The sequence below is a fragment of the Pleurodeles waltl genome, chromosome 10 (genome assembly GCF_031143425.1).
Source record: "Pleurodeles waltl isolate 20211129_DDA chromosome 10, aPleWal1.hap1.20221129, whole genome shotgun sequence".
In the NCBI taxonomy this organism is placed as follows: Eukaryota; Metazoa; Chordata; class Amphibia; order Caudata; family Salamandridae; genus Pleurodeles; species Pleurodeles waltl.
In genome coordinates this window covers 638,195,047-638,220,338 of record NC_090449.1, presented here as the reverse complement: position 1 = coordinate 638,220,338, position 25,292 = coordinate 638,195,047, and the positions used below count along the sequence as shown (strand labels likewise).

The following is a 25,292-nucleotide window of genomic DNA, read 5'->3' as shown; positions in this document are numbered from 1 at the left end:
TGCACTGGGAGCTTACAATGGGGTGAGAGAGTCAACCCCAGAGTGTCTTCATCAAGTTGTGAAGGTGTTCCACAAATACAGAGATAGTGACAAGTCGAGGGCACCGCTGAAGGAGGGGAGGCAGCTGCCAACACCAAATGAGAGATTTGAGTATATCTTTTGTTCTGAGCTGTCAGTTGCTTTTATAGCCTTATGCTGATATCCCTTTTCTCTGTCCACTCAAGCAATCAATGATTTGTTAAGCGCACTACTCGCCCTGTGGGGTCTCAAGGTGCTGGGGGATGGAGGGGGAGCTACTGCTCGAACAGCCATGTTTTGAGGCGCTTTCTGAAGGCTAGGAGGTCCTGGGTTTTGGCGGTGAGGTGGGAGAAGGATCTTCCGCCTGAGGTGGTGCGTTGGATGCGGGGGACTGTTGCGAGGGTGAGGTCGGCGGAGCGGAGCTGGCGGGTCGGGATGTGGAAGTTAAGTCGTTCGTTGAGGTAGGCCGGTCCGGTGTTGTGGAGGGCTTTGTGAGCGTGGTTTAGGATTTTGAAGACGATCCTTTTGTTGATGGGCAGTCAGTGTAGGGATCTGAGGTGGGCAGAGATGTGCTTGTGGCGAGGGAGGTTGAGGATGAGACGTGCGGCGGCGTTCTGGATGCACTGGAGTTTTCTCTGGAGCTTGGCTGTGGTCCCTGCGTAGAGGGCGTTACCGTAGTACAATCTGCTGCAGATGAGGGCATGGGTGACCATTCTTCTGGTTTCTATCGGAATCCACTTGAAGGTCTTGCGTAGCATACAGAGGGTGTTGAAGCAAGAGGGTGATATGGCGTTGAACTGCTGAGTCATGGAAAGAGATGAGTCTAGTATGAAGCCGAGATTGTGTGCATTGGTGGTAGGTGTCGGGGTGGTCCTAGGGTGGCAGGCCACCATGAGTCATTCCATGTTGTCTTGTTGGGTCCGAAGATGATGATCTCGTTTTTTCTGAGTTCAGTTTGAGGTGGCTTGTTGTCATACAATTAGCGATGGCGAGGAGTCCGGTGTGGAAGTTGTTCTTGGTGGCAGGAGGGGGCCTCGTGAGGGAGAGGATGAGCTGGGTGTCGTCGGCGTAGGAAATTATGTTGAGGCCGTGGGGGCGGACGATGCTGGCAAGCAGAGCCATGTAGATATTGAAGAGGGTGGGGCTGAGTGAGGATCCTTGGAGGACTCCACATATGGTCTTGGTGGCTTTAGACTGGAATAGAGGGAGGCAAACTCTTTGGGTTCTTTTGGAGAGGAGGGAGGTGAGCCAGTCCAGGGCTTTGTGGCAAATTCTGGCGTCGAAAAGGCGTGTTCGAAGGGTTTGGTGGCATACGGTGTCGAAGGCTGCGGAGAGGTCAAAAAGGATGAGGGCAACGGTTCCACCCTTGTCAAGTCTGGTCCTGATGTCGTCAGTTGTTTGTTGACTATCTTGTCTATGACCTTCATGGGGAAGGGGAGTAGAGAGATAGGTGGGTAGTTTGTGAGGTCTTCGGGGTCTGCTTTGGGTTTTTTGAGCAGGACATTGACTTCGGCCTGTTTCCAAATATCTGGGAAAGTGGCCGTCTCGAAGACGCTGTTGATGACGGACCGGAGCTGGGGAGCGATGACTTGGCTGGCCTTGTTGAAGACATGGTGGGGCAGGGGTCTGTTGGGGAACCTGAGTGGATGGAGCTCATGGTTTTGCTAGTTTCTTCATTGTTGGCGGGGGTCCAGGTGCTCAGTATGTTGGTGCGGCAGGGCGCTGTGGGGTTGGTTGCATCAGTGGTGGTGGGTGGCAATGTTATGAAGCTTTCATGTATGTCTACGATCTCGCGGTGGAAGTAGCTGGAGAGGGAGTTGCAGAGGTCTTGCGAGTGCGGGGGGTCGATGGCGCAGGATTTGGGTTTGGTGAGTTCTTTGATGATGGTGAAAAGTTCCTTGCAGTTGTGTGCATTGTTGTCTATGCGTTCTTTGTAGAAGGATCTTTTAGTGGTCCGGATGAGCTGGTGGTGTTTGCGCATGGCTGATTTGAGGGCGGAGAAGTTGCTCACTGATGGTTCTTGGCGCCAGGCTTTCTCAGTTTTCTGGGATTCACGTTCGGAGGTCTGATGTTCTGCGTTGAACTTGAGAGCTGTCTTGTTGATGCCGGTCATCGAGCCATCGTTTGAGGTTGAGGGCAGCGGCGTTGGGGTCGGTGGTGATGGGTGGTGTAGATTGGGCGAGGTTGGAGATCAGTTGTTCCTTGGAGATCTTCTACCACTTGCGGTGAGGGATAGGATGTTGTTGGTGGTGGGCTTCAGGAAGGAGAAGTGGATGCAGTGGTGGTCAGTCCAATGGAGTTCGGTGGAGTGATTAAAGGCGATGCGGTTGCTTGAGGAGAATATGGCGTCAATCGTGTGTCTGGCTGAGTGGGTGTGCGTTGTGACCAGTTGCTTGAGGCCGAGGTTTGCGAGGTTGTCCATCAGGGCAATGGAGTTGCAGCTGCTGGTGCTCTCTAGGTGGAAATTTAGGTCACCGAGGAGCAGGTAGTCCGTGGAGTCGAGGGTGTGGGAGCTGATGGCGTCGGCGATGGCGTCACAGAATAGGGGACGAGGGCCTGGTGGTCTGTAGACGAGGGTTCCTCTCAAGGTGGTGTTGGCGTTGATGTGTATCTGAAAGTGTAGGTGCTCTGCGACGTCCAGGGTGTTGTTGGTGTTGGTGGAAATCCTGATGGTATTTCTGTGTATTATGGTGATTCCCCCTCCTGATTTGTTGATACAGTCTCTTCGGGTGATCTTGTATCCCTCTGGAATGGCGATGTCGGGTTCTGATGAGGGGTTCATCCATATTTCAGTGAGGAAGGTAGTATCGGGAGAGGCTGTAGGTCCCAAAGCTCGATGGCGTGCTTGTGGATGGAGCGGGTGTTTAGGAGGATGCAGCTGAGGTGATTGGGGTGTTTAATGATGTTGTGATGTTTGTTGGCTTGAGTGCAGGAGAAGTGGCATGAGTGACATGTGAAAGGTCCGTGGGTGTGTCTGGGGTTGGCCTGGGCGCAGGCTGTGTGCCGGCCGGGGTTGAGAGCGTGGAGCTTTGTGGTGGAGTAGAGGCGCATGGGGACGTCGGAGGTGTGTGGACCAGGGGGGAGGGTGCTGGGCACGGTCCAGGCGCGGACGGGTGCAGAAGGGCTTGCCTCTACTGCGCCTCTGGCATGCCAGTGGCGCGACCGCGCAGCAGCTGCCATTAAGAAGGGGAGGTGGGAGGGAGGAGCAGCTGGGAGGCGGGAGGGAGTGGCAAATGGGGGCGCGAGGGGGGCAGGGACGCAGGGACTGGGAAACCGTCAAGAGCCGGAAAAGGGAAAACAGGCAAAAAAGGCAAAACGGGCAGAAATGAAGGGGAGCAGACACAGCAAATGAGCACAAAAAAATCTGCAACAGTACAGGGAAAACAAAATACAAAACAGAATACAAAATACAATATACAGTAGATACTCCTACCACTAGACACCAGGGATGAGGCGCAGACGGGTGCCTGCGGGTGGTGGAGGGCCTCGAACTTTCTTCAGCAGCAAAGGCAGGGTCTGGGGCATGGAGGCAGGCTGGTGGAGCTGTCTGCCGTGTCGTGCATCTCCTGGCCTTAAGGCAGGTCAGGGGGTCACACTCTGCTTCTCTTTCTGATCCAATGCTTCCGAAATTCCCTGCAGCCGTCTTGTCCACTATTCCCATCAACACGGTTGCTGTGCTCTTCTCATGGACAGCTTCCCCAGCTGGGGTGCTGTGGCCTCTTGCCCCCCCTTCCTTTTCCTGCCAGCGTTCCTCAGGGGACCCCACTCTCATTCTCATTGATGGCTGGGTTTGTCTCTTCCTGTCTGCCCCAGTTGCTTGCTCGGCCTGTACGTTCCCGCTCCCTGTCCTTCTACAGCAGGACTGCTCTCCCTCTGCCACCCTCACCATAACTGTCCACCTCTTGGGAATACCTGCCAATTTTTCTTGGGGCTGGGCCTACCATGCTTTTAGACTCTTCCCCATTTCTTACATGTCATCGCAAACAAAGGTGTTCAGCATGTGCCACTGGTGCAGTCCTGAGCCTAGCTCCAAAGTACTGATCCCCATCAAATGTCACCCTGTTTAGGTCTGTTTCTACCCTAGTTGTGCCTCTCCCCTGCACCTGTTCCTTTTCCGTCATGCCCAGTCACCCAGGGTTGTATATAAGTGCACTTAGAGCGCCCCTTGGGACTCCCTTTGCCTTGGGGGTTGTCCAGCACCCCTCACTCTGATCTTCATGAAAATGAATGGTCTATTCCCCTATGCCAAGTAGAAGAAGATCCCACACTATCTACATACCAAGTGGGTAGATATAGCCCTACTGTAGGAGACACACCTGTCACAAGACAAATCCACCAAACTCAAACAAGAATGGGTGGGTAAAGTCCTTACCACTGGTAGGTTGGTTGTCAATTCTGGTGCTGCTCCTTCCTGTGCAATAGATTTACCCTGCACAGCACTTAAGACCTGGTCGGACGGGGTTGGGGGTTGTCGTGTGTTGGTGAAGCTGCAGATTCTAGACAGGCTTGTGGTGGTTGGAGCGTTTTATACCCCTACTCCCTGTAAGTCTGATTTCTTTGTTCAGCTATACCGATGCCTGACCTCCCTTGGCAGAATGACAGTGTTGTTGGGTGGTGACTGGAATCTGGCCAGGATTCCATACAGGATTAGACAGGCCGGGATGACACACACAATAGATGGCACAGGGCCCTTTTTGGGGACTTGGCAACTGACCATGCTCTGGTGGATGTGTGGTGGTTAGTGATCTGGGGGATCGGGAATACACGTTCCTTTCCTGTCCACATAGGACTCAGTCACAGATCGATTACTTCCTGCTGCATGGCTGGCTCCTATCTTGTGTTACCTCCTGTGCCATTCTGGAGCAGGTCTTGCCGATCATAGCCTGGTGCTGCTTGGGCAGGACATTGGATGTGACACTCCTCCCCCCTCTACCAGCAACCTGAGGGGAAAGTTCAACTGCAAGACCATGTACAGTCCTACTTCTCAGATAATGGGGGCCTAGGATGTTGTGGGCAGCCGGTAAGGTGACATTCAGGTGCTCCATGATGGTGGACAGGCAGCCACCATCCACAAGAAACATGTGGCATGGGATCTCCTGGAAAGGTAAATGCTCACTGTTATGATCCAATACACAACCTCCCCCACACTGTCTCCCTTTAACCAACTGAAACTTGCTCAAATCTGGATAAATTCCTACTTCACTAAGGATGCCGAAAAGGCACTGGTTAACCTGTAGTGATGATCGTATGACCATGGAGAGAAACAGGTCGGCTCCCATCCACCCAACTGAATCAGAGGAAATCGCAACTCACCATCCCGGCGATCCATGATGCCACAGGTGCCCTCCTCATAACCCTTGTGACACTCCTGCCTGGTTCTCTTCCTTCTATGCCTCCCTCTACTCTACAGATCCAGGGACCACATTGGAACAGATGGATGCTTTCCTGGTCCACTTATATTTGCCAGTTCTGTCTGTGAGGTCTGGGAGGTTTTGTCAGGGCCATCACCAAGGAGAAGGTGGCCAACACTATAGTGGCCCTGCCCATATGCAAATACCCTGGGGAGGATGGTTTCCCAGGCGAATTTTATAAGGCAGGTAATGACCTCTTGGTCCCCCACCTAATAAGGGCGTTTTTAGTAGGCTGAGGGGGAGGGTACATTGCGAGTTCTTTCCAATACATCTCTAGCACCCTTATTCCCAAGGCCGGAAAGGACCACCCTGGACTGCACCAGCTACCACTTAATATCACTGATCAGCATCAATATGAAAGTTTTGGCCAGGGTATTGGCTAACTGTTTGAACAAGGTTACATCCCTCTTGATGAATGAGTCCAAGATATGCTCGTCTTGGGCTGCAGCTCCAGAGAGCATCTCTGACTTTTGTCTCAGCTGTTGTGGCAGACGAAAGATGACCCTTGTGAGTTTATGGTGTTTTCACTGAATGCCAAGAAGGCGTTTGACCATGTCGACTGGCATTATCTTTTCCACGTCATGTCACATGCGGGTCTGGACTTAATTCAGAATGTGTGTCTCCGTTATGATGTCCCGAAGGCCGTGGTTTCTTGCTGTGGACTTCTGTTGGGGCTCGTCCCAGTGGCGAGTGGAATCCACCAGGGCTGCCACTTCTCCTATTCCTTATTTCCCAGGAGGTCCTGGCAGCTCCAATCCAGTGATCACTGGAAGTGACTGGAATCCCCGCTGATGAGGGTGATGTCAATGCACTTCTATTGCAGATGATATTTTACCACTCTTGTCCCACCTGGATGTCAATAGAAGCCGCAATGTCACTCACTGATGACTTTTCTCAGCTTTTAGGTTACAAAATCAACTGGTCTAAGAGTGAGGCCCTTTCTTTGTCCCATGTGACCACTGCAACCGTTGTCTCTGACAACCCTATACTATAGGTCTCAATTGGCCTCACTTATCAGGGTGTTAAGATTAACGGAGGCCTTGCCCGTATGGTGGAGGATAATCTCCTCCTGCTGCTGGATCATATAAAGTGCGACTTCCAGACGTTGTCCCTCCTGCATCTGTTCCTTGGGCCAGGGTGCAGACACTTAAGATGACTGTCTCTCCTCGCTTCAATTACCTGTTCGAGATGTTACCTCTGTGCATACCTCGAACGCTCCTTTCAACCACAGATGGATATCCGTGCTTACATGTGGAGCAGCTGCAAGCCCAGGCTCCTGTCAACCCATCTCTGGGTAGATACAGAGAGTGGTGGACTGCAATTGCTGCACATGGAGTATTATTACCTGGCATTCCAGCTGTCCCGGGATACAGCACTTTAGGGCCTTGTTTGGGACACCCCTGTGTGGACAAGGCTAGTACATCACTAGTTTGGAGCTCCGTCCAGGACCATACAGCCACACCTGTCTCCCTCCCAATGCAAGGTGTCCTCTAATCCAGTCTAAACATCGACAAGGTGGCTTGGAAAGATGTGCACAGATTGACTTGCCTCTGTTGCTGCACATGAATGCCTTGTTGTGGTATAATTCCGCCCTGCGCATTAGGGGTGTACTATTCTATTGGGTATCCTGGAACATGAAGAGCTTGCGCTCGGTGAACCAAATATTTGATGGTGCCCTGCCCAAGATATTCCCAGCTCTCTGTTTGGAATTGGGCCTCCGGCCACTGGCCCACTAGCGTTACCGCCAACTGACACATTGCCTGAAAGCTGCTCTGGGGCCAGCACCTACAGAGTCCTCCATCCTAGTATCTCTGTGCCCTGGGCAGCTATCGGGGTCTGGTTTTGGGCCTCTACGGGGTCCTCATCAAATCAATGCATTCTGGTCCCTCAAGTGCTGTGACGCAGCTGTTGTGGCAGGCAATGCAAAGAGAATGACAAGTTGGAGAGATAGAACATTAAACATTCTAAAGCAGGACCAGTGGATCCTATGTATGTCAAGGTTTACAAAATAAAGGGGTCAAGCATGTGGAATATTGCAAAGGTATGACGAAGGATAAATTTGGAGAAGAGTTAGTTGTGATAGGCTGAGGTGAATATGTTAAAGACAGATTCAAGAGTTGCTTGTTTGCAAAAGTAAGATTGCAGATGAATGTGAAGATTGAAATAAATAAAAATGGTGAGCCTCTTAAATAATAGTTACTGAAGGGTTCTGGGGAAAACTGTGTTGGTATAGCCATTGGTAATTGAATGGAAAAGCGGGTTCACTTGTTTTTGTTTATAAAGAAAGTATTATAAGGGGTTTTTGCTTTAAGTATTCCACACAATTGCCAGAGATTAAATGGTGCTTGAATATAGAGAAGATTGGAATTAGAATCCTGGAAGACAAGATCGGTTATTTAATGATTTACAGGCTGAATAATCTAGACGTGATGCTGTGTGACCTGACTCATTGTGTACCAAGATAAGATCAGTGGGCATGTGGGAGAGAGGGGTCTAATATATCCGAGTTTGAGGGCCCTGATGGTGGTATAATATAAATTTAAGAATGTACCTATAGCACGAAGTGGGAAATGCATAAAGATTGAGAATTTCACACATTGCATCAGACTTTGTTAATGGGAAATCACCTTTAAATTTCATAAGGGTCAAGTAATTGACAGAGGAAACTGATAGTATCCCCTTTGGGGGGGATTTTAATGAGGTGGATTTTTGAATGTTGATATGAACAAAAGGACGCGTAGTTAGGGCTGGAGGGAAAGTACCATGTGTAAGTGAGCAGTGTCTTTGCAAAGGGAGAACATACTGAAGAGGAATAAGTAGACAGAGGAAGAGGGCTTCTGGGAGTAAAAAATATTAGTACTAAAGGTAGGTGGACTTGTCAGTTACTCACAAGTTTTAGAAAAAACTGATCAGTAAGAGTTGGATGGCAACAGAGTTCATAAAATGTAGCAGAGGAAAACCAAGAAATATGGTGCCGGTCACGTAGTGCTATAATGAGTCACAGTTGACACAATAATGGAGGCAACACAGAAAGATATAGAAATACTTTAATTAATTGCTAGAGAAGTGATAGTTCTTTCTTTCTTTATATATCTGAGCACTGTCTTTAAAGACCTTAAAACAAATTTGCTGACAATTTTCTTCCTCATTTGTGCACAATAAAGTCAAACATATGAACTTTGTACTGGTGAAGGCAGAACATTGTATAAAAGCAAATCACTCTTTGCAGAAACCAGGACTAGTTTTACAATATTTATAAATATAGTGCACCATTAACTTGTCTGTAATGCTTTCCTAATGTCGGTCTATAGGATTTATCACTGAGTCATCAGGTTGGAATTGTGTCAATAACTGATCAACCTTCCTCTGGTAGCTCATTATATCAATATTAGAAGCTATACATTTTCAGATTATGACATTGGTATATACGAATAAGAATTAAATTACCTGGTGTTAAGAGGATAACTGATGTGACTATTAGGGAACAGATAACCAAAATAACCAGCAAGGCAATTGCAATTCCTTTCCAATTCCGTTGCGGAGGGTTGCTCCCCACCAGCTCCTGAAATACAACCAGAGAGAATGTGGATTAGTACCAGTGTCACTTACCATATCTGCATTTTAATGATGTACCCAAAAAACATTTCTCCATATTAAGAATTACACCATGTAAAATATAGTTAGGCCAAACACAATGCCACCACTAGGGAGCACCCTAACCTACCTCACCTTATGAAACCATCAGTCTTGCAGACAAGTGGAGTTGTCCACCAGCCTTCTCAGGGTTTTTAGTGGCATTAGAAATCTGGAGAGCTTCACATGTCACTCTGCCTGTCGCTGTTCAAGATATAGATACAATATCTCTCCTATCACACCGCAATATTTCTGTCATAATTTAGCTACCTGGAACATAAATGGAATCTTCTTTTAGGAACTTGCTTTCAAATTGTCTAATAAATTAGGTGTACCTTTGAACTGGTAGTACAGTTTTGTGGAAAACAGTCTACATTCTCAACACAAACTACTGTTGGCAATGATTACACCTCTGCAGTGGCATGGGACCAAATATCCTTTTCTTGGTGCGTTCCATCTTTGTTTGTGCACACTAAATTAATGTATTTTGGAAGTACTGTTATGGAGTTGACATGCTTGCAATATTAAGTAGATTCTGAACATATCGAAACAAAAAAGCAAAATGGATATTTGTGAGAAAGGGCCCATTTTGCAAGGTTGCTCACATTTTTTTAGACTGATGCGGCTGGTTTTTAAACTCTGCACACTGGGCCACTGCTGTCCATTCCAAATTGTATGTGTGATGACCCTTAAAACTGGGCACAATTTGCTAACTCCTAATTGCCAGATTTAACTTTCCAGTCAGGCACAGTATATGATGTTGAAAGTACAGCCATGGCATGGTAAGCTAAATGTCACCTGTTGACTGCAGCACTTATTGTGCCATCCACTAGTGTGACAAGGAAAACATGGCTTCAGGGCTGCTTATGTATCATGATAGCTGTTGTTTAAGCCTGTGGTCCAACCTTCGAAAATAGCCTTTTTTAACTGCGAAAAATCATTCCATTTATATATTATCAAGTCACCCCTAAGTAGGACTTGTAGCACACAAGGTAGGGTGCCTCAAAATTTAAAAGTGGGACATGTAGAAATTTAATGTTACCATGTGACAAGCTCCCAAAAAAGATTTTCACTGTGGAAAACAGATTTATACATTAGTTTTGCTAACTCAGGTTTGGGGCAAGCTAGAGAAATGGTTCAATCACTATTTTTAACATTTATTGAAAATCCAATTCCACTGTGAAGTTGGATTTTACTAAGTATTTAGGAAAAGTATTATTTAGATAGTTACCTTTTCCCTGCCTAGAGCTGCTGAAGGCCAGTTTGCATTAGCTTGCCACCTGCTGTCCCGTAAATGCTTGACATTAATAAGGTATGAAAACAGCTCACAGAGGAGAGACAATGGCTTTGGTTTGGTGAAAGAATGGGCTGGCGTGAAGAATGTGATACCTGTCAGCACAGAAAGAGCAGCTGGGAGAGTCCAGGATTTTAACAGTGACTTCTGAATGGTGCTTCACTCTTTCTTGGTGCTGTTTGACTTACATTTAAAATATATAATATCTGCAGTTCCTCATCCTGGATTTTTGTCATTTTATTTATTCAATTTTTCTCTATTTTTATGATTTTTACTGGGATTTCTATTGAGTTGTGTTTTGAGTTTTTAACCGTTTTGATGTTTCTAAATACTTTACACATTTTCTGTAAATTAAGCCTATCTGCTTTGTGCCACGGCTACTGAGGCTTAAGCTCAGGTTTAAATTACTGAAACCTTTGCCTGGAGCCAACAGGTTAGTGACTTTATTACTGGTTGTGGATTACCATTTACACCCATTGATAAATCACTTACTTAGAAATTCTGCTTCGTATGAATTTGTAACCATGTGAAACACCATATTTAGCCTTTCACACAAATACAGACCTAACTTTACCAGCAACATTTTGGAGGCTACTAACGTCAACCTGCCCACCCACAGGTCTTAACTATATAAGAAGAGTCCAACCCAATGTACAAATACACCAGACATGGCCTTCCCTACTTCACACCAATGCTACTAACCTCTCTTGCTAATGTGAAGACAGTAACAAAAATGTAAGGGTGCACTGTGTGGTGTGTAAGGAGTTGGCAAAGCGGCAGTACCTACTGCATTATTCAGTCTAGCTATGTCAGGCCAGCCACATGCAGTGCCAAAGGTGTCACATTCAAAGAGAGGAGGGCAGTAAATGAGGAGAATCCCCTATTAGTCCTTGCATGGATGGCTCCTATTTGCCGTACTGTCAGGGTTCTCTGCAGAATTATCTTAATTCTCAGTGATGTGCCTTGTGGCAACTCAACTCTGCTGACACAAAACTGTGTGATTTGGCAAACACTACATCGATATACAAATACTGCAGACAGCGTACTACTGGTTGGATCCACTGTGCATTTTTATTATTAATATATATATTTTTATTTATATTTCTCCACCGTTACCCTAATTGCATTTTCCTTGCCATGGCTTTTTTGGAATCGTTCTTTTTTTCCTTTTATGAATGTGCTATTTTAGCATCTGTTTACATCCAGTGCTTTCAAAAATTGCTACCGCATTTTCCGCAAATGAAGCCCATCTATGCTCCTAACCGCTTAGGGGATGTTTTTTTTTCAGGTTGTCACTGACAAAAAAATATCAATATAGGTAGCGTATGAAAAGACACGTCTCAGAGACCAGAACAAATGAGGGGGGAAGGAAAACTAAAATAGATAGTAACAGCAGGTAATTAATGTCTTCCTTTTCTGCTTGAGAACCATTTTCCGATTGCGAAAAACAGGATAATGGAGGCATTAGCTACGCCTTTTAACTAACAAAAGACGTTATATTAAAGGTACATTATAAATTACCATACCCTATCAGTGTACACTTCTCCGTTCTGTTTAACCGCCATCCCTCACATAATTTTAATAGGTCTTTGGAGTTATCGTGTCTCCTAATATCATAATTAATAGGTGGGAAACTCTTACGTAGCAACAATGCCCACGAAATGCTTTAGTTACAGCTGGCTGCACCTTCGATAGATTATATCAAGTATTGGGCAGTTTAGTTCTCTTTCTTTTATCTTTAGTGCAAACTAAACCATAGATCCTCTTTCTGTCCTATGTTTACAATCGACCTTCTTTTGGTGACTGTGTGAAACACAGTATACAAGACTAATCCTTAGAGTTACAAAACTTTTTAATTTTAATTTTCCTTTTAGTGCCCCTTTGCGTTGTCTTCATCGAGTTTCTTTATTACGTTTGTAATCAATAAACTGGTTGTTTCTTCGACAGACTCCCTTAATAGAAAATGTTTTGAACTTAAAGAAATGTATATTAAAAAATGTGGTCAATTTCTTTCAACATATAGGAGGGTTGGGATCAATAAGCTTGTATGATCTCCATTTGGTAAGAGTGATATTACATATTTAAAAAAACAGTGACGAATTCGAAACATATTGAAGATGGAGTGCTTGTCACAAATTTTAAAGAATTATATCCAATTGAATGTTTTTTTTTTTTTACTTGACATTGCTCAAAAACAGTCAGATTTCAAGCAATATTTAGACATTTTCTTGGTACGCTGGGACACAGGAGAATATGTTTAAGAAAAGCATAATGTATGAGTTCATTGTGTCACTGATAAGTTCCGTAATTAAATGGTACAAAAGAAAAGGGATTATTTAAGTTCTGCAGAGACTGAGTTCCGCAGTAACTTAATAGGGCTGGTAGGCTGCTGTTCTAGCTACAGTTGTCTCTCTGTCAATTTGTATTGAGAAGATTATATTGAAACAATTCATTTTAATGAAAGGTACTCTAAAGGTATCGGGAATAACATGCCTTGTGTTTGTTGTATGACACTGATATATTTCACAAATCACCTCTGACTGGTACACAACCTCCTGGCCTAAATAAAAGGAGGTATGCAATGTTCTCCTCCTTGGAGCTAAAGGACTGTATATGTGTCTCTGTACTGCGCAACCAATCATAAACCTCCTTACAACCATCTATGCACCATTGTATTGTACCGGAATTCCAGGGGTCTTGTACCTAATGACACAACCTAACATACTAGTCGTAACTTTTCATACTTCTTGGCTCTCTGTGGAACGCTGCTGCACTCGACAAATAGAAAAAAAAATCAAAGCAGCATCAGTTTCTTGACAATATTGGTCTGAGACTGCCTAATATTAATTGCCTTTTAAGTAGAGTTGTTGCATGGTGTTATTTAGGAGGATTGAGGGGCATATTTATACTCTATTTGCGCCAAATGTGCGTCAAAAATTTTGACGCACAATCGGCGCAAACCCTGCGCCATATTTATACTTTGACGTCCGACCCCGCGGGCGTCAAAATTCCACCATGTGCGTCATTTTTTGGAAGGGGGAACCAGCCTTGCGTTAATTATATGCAAGGTAGGCGTTCCCTTCCAAAAAATGACTTTAAGGCCTGTGCCCCATATTTATACTCTGATGTCATTTTGACGCACAGGAGGGGGTGGGCCTTAAAAAACGACGCACAGCCTGATGGATGCCGTTTTTTAACGCTTGGGTCAGGGCAGGCGTTAAGGGACCTGTGGGCTCGGAAGGAGCCCAGAGGTGCCCTCCCCTGCCCCCAGAGACACCCCCTGCCACCCTTGCCCACCCCAGGAGGACACCCAAGGATGGAGGGACCCATCCCAGGGAAGTAAAGGTAAGTTCGGGTAAGTATGTTTTTCAGATTTTTTTTGTGGTATAGGGGGGCCTGATTTGGGCCCCCCTACATGCCACTATGCCCAATGACCATGCCCAGGGGACATAAGTCCCCTGGGCATGGCCATTGGGCAAGGGGGCATGACTCCTGTCTTTGCTAAGACAGGAGTCATGTCAATGGAGGTTGGGCGTCAAAAAAAATGGCGCAAATCCGGTTTGAGGCCTGAATTTTGCCTCAGACCTGACTTGCCCCATTTTTTGACGCACAACCCCCATTTTCCCATACGCCAGCGCCGCCTGTTGTGAGTCATTTGTTTTGACGCACACCAGTCCGCAGCGCCGGCTAACGTCATTCCATAAATAAGGCGCCCGCATGGTGCGTTGGAATGGCGTTAGCCGGTGGTAAATTTTTGACGCACAACTGCGTTGGCGCAGTTGTGCGTCAAAAAGTATAAATATGGGCCTGAATGTTTAAAGGCAAATTTATAAATCCACAAAGCAAGGAATAGCAGAAATACATGCAGAGTAGAACATTTCAGGTTTATATTTCCTCCCTGGACAGTCACTTAGAGGTTTTGCAAAGTGTGTCTACAATCTATTTTGAACTGAATGCCCTATAACATATTGCATTTGACAGAATAGCCATCCATATGCAATAGATGAAATCGTTTTTGTTTTCCAAGCAAACTAAGAACATATTCCATTATTTCAGACTGAAATTTAAGAATCTGCCCCAACTCAGATCGGAATATTAAACTTCAGTCTGGGCATTTTTACTCTGCTTTGTTGGAAATATATGTATTTTTGAGATGTCTGTTGATGCAGAAAGAATATGATGCACATTTATTTTATGATTTATGTACTATGTGCCCTGAATAAAGGGTAACACTGCATTCAATAATCCAAAAGGCTCTGGTTCAGAAGACTTCCCTTTAATACTTACACTGCAATGGTAGTGAACAGAACAAAGTGGTGCTGGGCAGTCAGAACTGTGCACTTCACCTGGAGGATATCTAAGGTGATAATGCTAATAAAAGATGTCAAAGTTTTATTGGCATAATAATCGAAAGTGTTGCAGTTACTGCATCTAAGGTTGAGTTTAAGGTAAGACAACTACATTTTGAGATATTATGTGCATACTTATTGAGCTGCAACCAAATATTTTAAATGCAAAACGAAACAAACCCTTCTTTTTTTTGATTTGTCTACAAAGATCCCTTATGCTGGCCTAGACCTTTGCATTATCCAAAACCACAGATACTTTAGTGCTAACCACCGGAAATGGCCTACCCCTACCAAGTCTTCAGATAAGAAAAATGGGATAATCCATAACATATTGTAAATGAAGTATAACATTATACGTTATCCAGGGTAGGGCACATGTGATCAGGGTGGAAGCGAGATGCAGGCCATGTAAGCTGTACCGCTCAACCAGCTCCAAACTTCCAGTTCCAGTGGGAGAGCGGGCTGGCTCCTTGGAATGTACAAGCACTGTAGAAGTTGTTTCATGACATGGTCCTGACTGATCCGCTTATTAGGAGCTCAAGCAGCCAAAATAGCTATCCCTGCGGTTGTTATTGTGTGATCCGCTCACCCGGGCAGGTTTCTGCCGAGGCTGGTTAAGTAGGTTGACGTTAAACTAAGTTTCCCCGGGTGCTGCAGGTATCAAGTGATTCCAAGAGAAGTTATGCCACCTAAAAGTTTACGCTCTCACGATCAGGCAGGGGAGAAGTCTGTAGCACCCCCGCGTATCTTGCACAGCTCTGGATTAGCTCGCTCAAAGGGGGACTGGAGTGGGAGGGGCACTAGAAGCTCAGCAAAAATGGGCCTAAGAAGGAGTGAGTCACAACAGGGAGCAATGGAAGCTCTAAAGAAGGCAGACTGTGATGTTTTGGACTGGGGCCCTGGACCTCATTCTTCCAGATAGCAGAAGTGGCAAAACAGCCCATAGAAGGGCAGTCACAGGCAGAGATGACAGCTGTAGGCACTGGAAGCATGTTCATAATTATTCGGTCTGATCCTGGCGGCCACTGACAGTTCCACCAGCATGGAGGACACTGAGGGGTGTATTTGGTTCAGCAACCAGGGAGCCTGATGGTCTGACCAACAGTCAGGTTAGTGTACCCTCTCTTAATGTTTTGGAAAGAGGAAATGTGATCAAAAGAGCTGGAGTTGTTGATGGAGGTGTTGATAAGACATTTGCTGCATTTCTCTGACCTTACAAGAAAGGGGCCGTTTTGAACAGAGAGGATTTATATAGGGGCTCAATACCTGTAGCTTCTCTTACCCTCACTAATGACATGAATGTTTCCAGTGGTATACAGGTCATCACTGTGGGCAAAATAGCTTGAGCTCTAAAAACCTAGATATGGCAGAAATGGCAGCCGTGAACGCCTCTGGACAGCAGTTTGTCCCAAGTGGAGCCTTGTTGATCAACCCCCTTGAAGTACTGGATGCTGTAAAAGGGAGAGAAGCTCCCATAATGACTAAATCTAGCTCCACGGTTGTAAGGGCACTCAGAGATGCCCCTAGAGCTTTAATGGTCCTGATGAATCTTTAGATCTAGGGGACAGATTATTTCATTTAACGGATGGTTCAGATGCTTCTAGCCCAGAAGATCCTGAAGTGATAACTGGCTCATCCGCCTTCAACAGTAGTTCAAGTAGCTTCCCTGACGAACTGAGTACTACTGTGAAGCCTGTCAAACCCCAATGAAGAGCCAAAAGTCGAAATCATGATCAAACTGAAGATCTCTAACATATTGGAAATGAAGTATAACATTATTGAGAGGCTAATATGAGGGAGCGACGGTTGTAGAACATATTGAAAATGAATATTATCTGATCATTATTAGGAAGTGCTTCGCAACTGCATGTTGTGGGTTTCTTACAATAGAAAAACAAACAATTTAGGACAGGAGGGTATCAATCTTTTTTTCAATGGCACATATAGTTGGCTCAAAAGGGCTCTCTTTACTACATCAGGGAGCCCACTCAGGAATCGAATTTTGGATGAGGATGGTGTTCAAATCCAGGCTGTCCTCTAAAAGATGATTCCTGTAGGCAAGTAACGGCGAGCACAGTGTGTACCTAAAGAGCATCTACATTGGATGCAAGGTGAAAGTTGAATTTTCTCTTCAACAAGTGTTGGGTTCGGGGAATGAGCCTGCTGCTGAAGATTCCATGTTTGCCCTTTGATGTGCTGTGTATGTTAACACAGCCTGACACCCCAATGATACCTGATTATGCCAAAGTAAAAACAAATAAAAAATTGATAAAAAAAAAAAAATTAAGTTCTCTGAAAATAAAATTCGTTTTTTTGTTTACTAATATGAAAATTCAACAATGAAAGTCGAATTCAAATGAATTGAGTTACCGATTTGGCCTTGATGATGGCATACGATAAGTTGTGGCTGCCGATCTCATTATGACATGCCACAAATCTCTCATAGGTTGGGCTGGAGAAAGCTTCCACCTTTAAAAGCAACCCAGATGGCACTATGTAGAGAGAGGTGGGAGTGGAGAGGACTTCCAGCTCCTGGATGGTGTAACACCATCTTCATCACACACTTCCCACCCTCTTAACCTTGCAGAAGAGATGTGGCAAGATCACATTGCAGATAATGCTTTTACCCATCATTGGGAATTATAACTGCGGAAACTGCTCAGTCTGTAAATGTTCCTATAATATAAATGAATTAATGCACGTGGGCTTGTTCACCCACCAAGCACTCTAGTTGTGAAACTGCTAAGTTATGTTTTGTGTTTGGTTTCCCTGCAGCCTTATTTATACTGGCTGCACTTAACAAAAAATAAAGGTCGATGTATGACAACAAAGAAGGACCACTACCTCCCCTGAAAAAATATTTTGGGGTCCATTCACAAAGGGGAAGGGGTCCCATGGAGACCCCTTCCAATTTGCGAGTGGGTTACCATCCACTTCAAGTGGATGGTAACTGCGACTCCATTTGCGACCGCGTACGCGGTCACAAATGGAATTGCATCCCACTGCGACTCGCAAATAGGAAGGGAACACTCCTTCCTATTTGCGACTCTGAAATCCATTTTGCGAGTCGGTTCCGACTCGCAAAATGCATTTCTGCATAGGAAACTCCGGTTTGCGACTCGCAAACGGCAATTTTTGCCGTTTGCGAGTCGCAAACTGTTTCCTACATCTGGCCCTAAGCACCTGGGCCTGGACGCTGGTGCAAGGCCAACAATGGCATCTGCCCCAGTGGGAGTGCTAGCAGCTCCCCTGTCCCATCCATTCCAGAGACTACTTATTGCATGTCAGACATGCCCATGTGGCTTTGAGACCCTCCACATTTCAGAGCCCCTATGTGGTAAATCGGGGTTCATTCCAGAGGACCTCAGTATGTAATTTGCCTCCCTCAGATGACAGTGGTCTAGGAAATGTGTGGTGGTAGCACTATCATTATACGGACCATCACTTTAGGTTTTTTTTTTTATTAGGGGGGTGTGTGTGTGCTTGTGTGTGCGTGCATGTTTGTTTGTTTGTGTGTGTGTGTGTGTAACCCAGCAGTATCAAAAGCTATCCCACATGCCAAGCTGTACTCAAGATTTCATATCTAGTTTGAAATATTTCATTCGATCACATTTCGTAACAGATGGATGCGATTTGCCAATTAATCACTGTGTCTGTCACTCATAAGGATGACACTGGGGTGTTGATACTCAAAAGAGTACTTAAATGCTCTATATCCTAGCCTCCTTCCCTTTTGATATGGTTGTTGTTGCCTTATGCATAAACGCTGTTACATATTTAAATTTTAAGTGGAGAAAACAGAATAGTCTGCATTAAAAGCAATATCTGCTGGAGTTGCAGAAGAAAACTCATTTAAGCAGCAGTTCATTCACTCGTGTCGCTATATTTGCAAAGTAATGCAGCCCACCTGCGGAGTTGACTTGGTTACCATAAATGTTGGACTCCTCCAGAATTTTAAGATGCTAAAATGTTTTTGTAATAGCGGTTGACAGCACGGTTGGGGGTAGAAACACAAAAGCGGCAGTCTGTCAAAAGAATAGTTTCTGACATTTATATCACACGGCAGCCCCTCAACTGCTGGCGCGCAGGCACCTTCAGAATCCAGTCAATCCTCTGTCAAAATTTATGAGACTTTCCCACAAACCTCTGCTCTCGTTCTAAAGCAGCTAATATTAACCAAGGTTCAAATGAGAAAACCTAACAAACAGAAAATGGAGACGAATGAAGTAAGATGGTGACAATATGAGCTGCACATGCTACCAAGTGGTGTCAAGTGTGGGTTAACTCAAAATCCATTATGGCTGAATGCTGGACAGAGAGGCACATATTTATACACGGTTTACACTGAATTTTCATCATTTTTTTACGCTTATTCAACGCAAACCTAACTCCATATTTATACTTTGGGGCTAGATGCGTCTAGCGCCAAAGTTATGGCGTTTACGTTGTTTTCTGCAGCGTAAAACCTACCTTGCGTCAATGAGATGCAAGGTAGGCGATCCTGTCCAGAGAAGGACAATATGGCCCTTGCGCCATATTTATCCCCCCATGCTAAAATCCACCATAGGGGATGGGGTCCTTAAATAATTTAACACATGGGTCTGGGCAGGTGTAAGGGGACCTGTAGGTATATGTCCATGGTCGGAGAACATGGAACTTGCCCACAGGTGCCCTTCCCTGGCCCAAGGGATACCCCCACCCACACCAGGAGGTCACCTAAGGATGGGGGACCCATCCCAGGTAAGTCTGGGTGAGTATTTTTCTGTTTCTTCCCAACACCGCTCAATGGCCCTGAATTGGGGCCCCCTGCACGGCACTGGCCCCAATGGCCATGCCCAGGGAACATTCATCCCCTGGGCATGGCCATTGGGGTGGTGGGCATTGCTTCTGTCTTTACTAAGAAAGGAGCCATATCCATGGGGGTTGTGCTCCAGAAAATGGCGCTACACTGCTTAGAGGCAATTTCTTTGCCTCTAAACAGTGTAGCGCCATAATTTGACGCTCAAGTCCCAGTTCCCCCAACGCCTCCCTGTCCCTGTTACCGTCCTTTCAAAGGACGCTAACAGGGCCTTAGCACCGGCTAGCACCATTCCATAAATATGGCACCCAGCGGGCGTCTTAGAATGGCGCTAGCTGACACTATACTTTTTGACACAAACCTGCGATAACGCAGGTTAGCTTCAAAAAGTATAAATCTGCCCCCTAATTTGGAATAAAATGCCTTCACACGATCACAATAACATTTTGATTGGATCTATTTCATGTCCTTGGTGATAAATTAAGGCAGTGCTGGAGGTAATCACATTTTATCATTGTGTTATGGAGGCGGTACCAGATGACAATAATGTTTGTGCTTCTGTGTTGTGTGGTATGTTACTGTGCTGTTGATGTTTCATGTTGTTTTTTACGCTATGTTTTTGGGTTTTCTTATTTTAATTTGATGTAGTTGTGTTGTACTATAGTAATTTTGGTGAGTTCTGCCTTAACTGTTTTGTTGTGTTGCATCCTGCTATGTTTTAATTGTTATGTCGCATTGTGTTCTTTTTTTACTTTGAAATGTCAACAAATGCAGCTACATTTTCAGCTCGGCAGAGCACGCGTATTTAATGTTCCCCTGACAAGCAACGATTTAACACTGTCTAATGTGATAAAATAGATCTGCTGTACCTCCGCAGGTATTTAAGTCTCTAGTCAGCAGAAACATTAGTCAAAGGCACGTCCTAAATTAGCTCTTGCAAATGTTCAGCTAAACATTTGTTTTAAATATGTTGACTATGAAAGTTAAATGGGCTAGGAGTTAGAAGAGTAATCTCATATGGCAATATTTTAATCGCATATTGTTTTATGCTTAACATTTTTACAATCAATATACTATGCTTTACACTGTTGTGGGCTATTTATAGGCCTAATTCATAAAGAACAATGGACAATCAGGCCCTACAGAAAAAAAACAGCAAGTTCCATATAATCAAATCATCTGCAAACATCTCAAAATGACAGGTTTGATGCATGTAAATGATTAAAAGCTACAAATGTGCTTCCACTCCGTAGGAGGCCCTTGGGACAGGGCAAATCAGAATTGTTCAGTGTACTGTGGGGAAATTCTGTAATATAGAGTGTCAATCAATTTGATTGCTTACAACACGATGAAGAACCGTGCAACAGGCTGGGTCTTCAGCGTGCAAACATTCCACACAGTAGCAGAGTTGCCTTGTGGTATCACCAATGCTGTATCATTATCAGAAACACATGCGGGTATGAAGGGAGAACCTCCCAAATGCATACACATGTAACCTTGCTGTGGATGTAAGCTCTAACAAAAGGCACGAAGCAGCAGTCAATTCTACCAATACAAACACCAAGGTCATTCAAGTTGGTATCTAAGCACTCTGCAACAGCATTTAATGCTGCAGTGCAGTCGCAGCTTGCTGTGCTCTGAAGGGGCTGGGCGGGTGCGACTCACAGGGGGACGGATGTGGGGGGAACATTTAATAAAAAATAAATAAATAAAAACGTATCTGCTCCGCTGCTACTGCGCTACAACGCTCCTCTTTTCCTCGTCACTGCAGACAGGCACAGACGCCCTGCGTCCAATCCTGATGCTGCTCACAGCAGCGTTAGGATTGGCTGGGAGCGCCCAGCCAGGGTGCTCTCAGGCAGACTGGGAGCCTGTGCGTGCTCTCTCCAGCCCAGCAACACAGTGCCGGGCTGGAGAGAGCACAGAGCGCATGTGTGTTTGACTGGCCCGAGATGGCCGGCCTAACATACATGCACACTAGGGGGGAGTGCACAGTGCACTCCCCTCGTCTCCGTCATCTCCCATGGCATTGCCCCTTTCACAACTAAAAATTAACAAACATAGGCCCTGATTTACACTTTTTGGTGCAAAACTGCACTAACGCAGTTTTGCACCAAAAAGTTTGGCACCGGCTTGCACCATTTTTGTGCACCTGCCGGGCACCATATTTATGGAATGGTGCAAGCCGGTGCAAAGGGTAGGCTAGTGTAAAAAAAAAATGACATTAGTTGGGTGGGGCTGGCGGTATGGAAGAAGGGGGTTTTGCAGCAAAAAATGACGTTAGACAGGTTCGAGTAAAAAAAAATACTCTAACCTGCCTAGAGTCATTTTCTGACGCAAAACCATCCATACCACATAACTCCTGTCTTATAAAAGACAGGAGTCATGCCCACCAACCCAATGGCTAGCACAGTGGACCAGGGTCCCCTGGGCATGGCCACTGCACCCTGTGCCATGTATGGGGGCCCATTTCAGGCCCCCCTATGGCACTTTAAAAAATAAAATAAAATACATACCTGGATTTACCTGTACTTACCTGGGATGGGGTCCCCAATCCTCAGCTGTCCCTCTGGTGTGGGTGGGGGTGTCCCTGGGGCCTGGGGAGGGCACCTGTAGGCTTATTCCATGGTGTTCCGCCATGGAAATAGGTCCACAGGTCCCTTAATGCCTGCCGTGACCCAGGTGTTAAAAAATGGGGCAAAGCAATCTTTGCACCATTTTTTGACCCCTCCTCCCTCATGTGCACCATTTGTGCACTGGAGTATAAATATCGAGTTGAAGCCATAGAGTCATTTTTTGATTGAGAACGCCTACCTTGCATCTCATTAGGGCAAGGTAGGTTTCAACATCCAAAAAATGACTTTAAATCCATACATTTAGTATAAATATGGAGTTAGTTTTGCATCGAATTAGAGTAAAAATAAATGACGCTAATTCTGTGCAAACAGAGTATAAATATGCCCCATAGTTTTACTATCATTTCGTTGTGAAAGGTTTGCAGCTTCTGCTGCTGGTGGTGGGAGGGGCTGCCCCTGCTGCAGTGTATGATTGTGGTTTTACAGACAAACATTAAACACTACATTAACTCGCTGCCTGGCCCTCACATGGCCCTTTCCATAGAAATATCTGTCAGACACTGTTTGGGGGATACAGGACTCACATGATTTACAGACCTTCACCAGTGGGTCATTTGCCACTGGTCCTGAGGTCCATCCTACTGCAGCTCTGAAAACTGGCCCAACTATACCCTTTTTGCATTTGTCTCTCAAGATGGCTAGAGCAAGAAATCAGTGGTTCCTTAGCAAAGTAGGTCTGGGGAAAATAATGTTTTGTCTAACCCAGTGCTTACTTTTCAAGTAAAAGGAAGTATTTTAAGCACAAAGCGTAATTTAGTATTACACCACACTATTAGGGGAATCAGATAGAGGGCTCTGATCCTGTTTGCTATCTCTTTCAGGTGCTACAACCTTTGGCACCCTCCCTCTGCTTTGGGAGTTACCCAGCATCCCTGGCATATAACTAAGAAGAAGGTACCGTTTAAACACCAGTGCAGAAATGCTTTGCACTTACCCAAACATTATAAATGTTGCATACCTTAAGGTCAACCTAACAAAACCAAAATATATTGTCACAGCCTAGAAGAGCAGGAAAGAAAAAATGCAGGGCTAAATCAGTAACAAGAATCGGGATGAATTAAATTCAAACTCCCCATCATTCCTAAATTATCTCACTTGGCCAACAACAGTGCCATTGTCCTTCAAAACAAACAGCGTCAAGAAAATCCACACAGCTTATACAAGTGATGCAAATGGTGTGCCAGGTACCTGAAACGAATATCGGATCTGCTGATAAAACCACCGAGCTAGTCAACCTGAACTTACTTGCCACCTTGACTCAATATTGTCTTTCCTGGAATGCCTCATGAATGCTGCTGCTTCTCTTGTTAAAGGACTACAGAACCATGATCATACCAGTCTGGCACCAAAGGGCATACGTTGGCCATCACTTCAAGACATTCTGAATCAACCACACCTCTGAAATAACCAACAGACCTTGCTAACTTGTAGAAGCAATGCCTATCTGAGAAGGTCTGCATAGGACAAGCAGTTAAATCAACAGCCTACAACTCAAGAAGTGCACAAAAGGAAAGGTCAATAGGCAAGTCTTGAGATAGGCGTAGACGATCTAGACTAATACCTTGACACAGTTCTGCCCCTCTCATCTCTCCTGCATTTCAGAAAATAACTTCAAACTCACCTCTTTAAGGAGCACACCATTCTCTATAAATAAACTGTTCACCTCCTACAGCCCATGGGCCTCTTTATGAAGAGAAGTTTTTGCTTAACCACCCCTATCTTGATGATATTAAAACTTAATACATAGCAAACTGAATCACCCTTTATGCTCCTGGACAACTCTCACATACCTTCCAGTTAAGGTTGTGCTTTGTTCTGATGCATTCTAGGCATGTATTTTTCCTAGATTGTTATATCGATGCTTTACCTCTACAAGCCACTGTCAGCAAATGGTATGATACCAAAAAGGAAAATCATAATTATTCATATTATAGTTTTTATGAACAGGACCTAAAATAGTGCAAAGTTTGTCTGTCCTATCTTGAATCAGATTTCCTGATTAAAGTTATATGCACAATTTGTGAGTTATGATGAATATTAAATTCTCTGTTGTAATTACTATGACATTTTGTGATGTTGGATACTGTATTCTTAGATTGTTAAGTTGATATTATGAATAATGTTGACATTTGAAGTGACATGGTTTGCTGAACTTGGGTGGTCTTTATGAAAACAGGCTAAACACTATGGGCCCCTTTCCGAGTCTGGTGCTCACTAGAGCACCAGACTCGCGGAATCCAGTCAGACTGCCACCATTGCAGTGGTCCAACCTCCACATTACAGCCCTGGAGATCGGGCCGCCAGAAAACCGCCAGCTCCGCGGAATTAGAGATCCTGGCAGTCTGGAGGTGGCGGAGGTCCTAATCCACCAGGGCAGAGCTGCTGATTAAGACCCCCTTCTCCGCCAGCTGCTCTTTGTCACTCTGTCAGACCCCCATTTGCATAGAGGGGACTTATTAATAGTACGCAAATGAGCAGCCAGTCACAGACGTGCAATTGCCATGACCTTTAGACAAATGGCATTACATTTTGTCACCAATCCTGCTGTACTTGATTTGTAACTTAATGCTGAGGACATGACTGCATGGCTTCATGACAGTGCTTGAAAACTGTCATAAAACTCATAGTGATTTATTTGGGTAATTGAAAAAATGAGAAATCCAGGTGAACTCACTCACACTAGTTATCCACTAGTATTACAATATGAAATAATATTAGTAATCTGGAAAACGTTGTAAAACTGTGTTAAACATCACTTCTACTAAAGTATCTAAACAAATTCTTCTTTAGTCAAATAATTATTTTTTTTTCAAGCAGGAGAGTCTATATAATCAAAGTTCATTCCATCTATTTAAAGTCCATGTGATATGATCCATTCAATTTCTTCTCATGCATTGTCATGTTATGTTATGGATGTTACCAAATTGTCCACTCTCATTGGCCAACACGGTTTGATTTACCATGCTTTATCAAGGTTTCCACTTTAATTTGGATTCCATAATCAGTTCTTCCGTATTTCTTGTTGGAAATAACTTCTTAATACTTAGTTTATGCATTGAGTCTTCTTTTCAGATTGCTTTTCAGGTGCAAGGAAGAAGCCATCTCACGTGCAGGTCGTAATCCACGAAGAATACATTGTGGACAACCATTGAC

At 44.8% G+C, this 25,292-nt stretch overlaps 1 protein-coding gene across 3 annotated transcripts in view; it reads right to left on the bottom strand.

Annotated features, from left to right (window-relative positions):
• DPP6 (dipeptidyl peptidase like 6) overlaps positions 1-25,292 on the bottom strand; it is a 1,951,083-nt gene that overhangs the window by 1,108,934 nt on the left and 816,857 nt on the right. For all 3 annotated transcript variants that reach the window (XM_069211130.1, XM_069211129.1, XM_069211131.1), the window contains exon 2: positions 8,877-8,991. In XM_069211130.1, the coding sequence (XP_069067231.1) occupies positions 8,877-8,991 (115 nt within the window). The remainder of the gene's footprint in view (positions 1-8,876; positions 8,992-25,292) is intronic.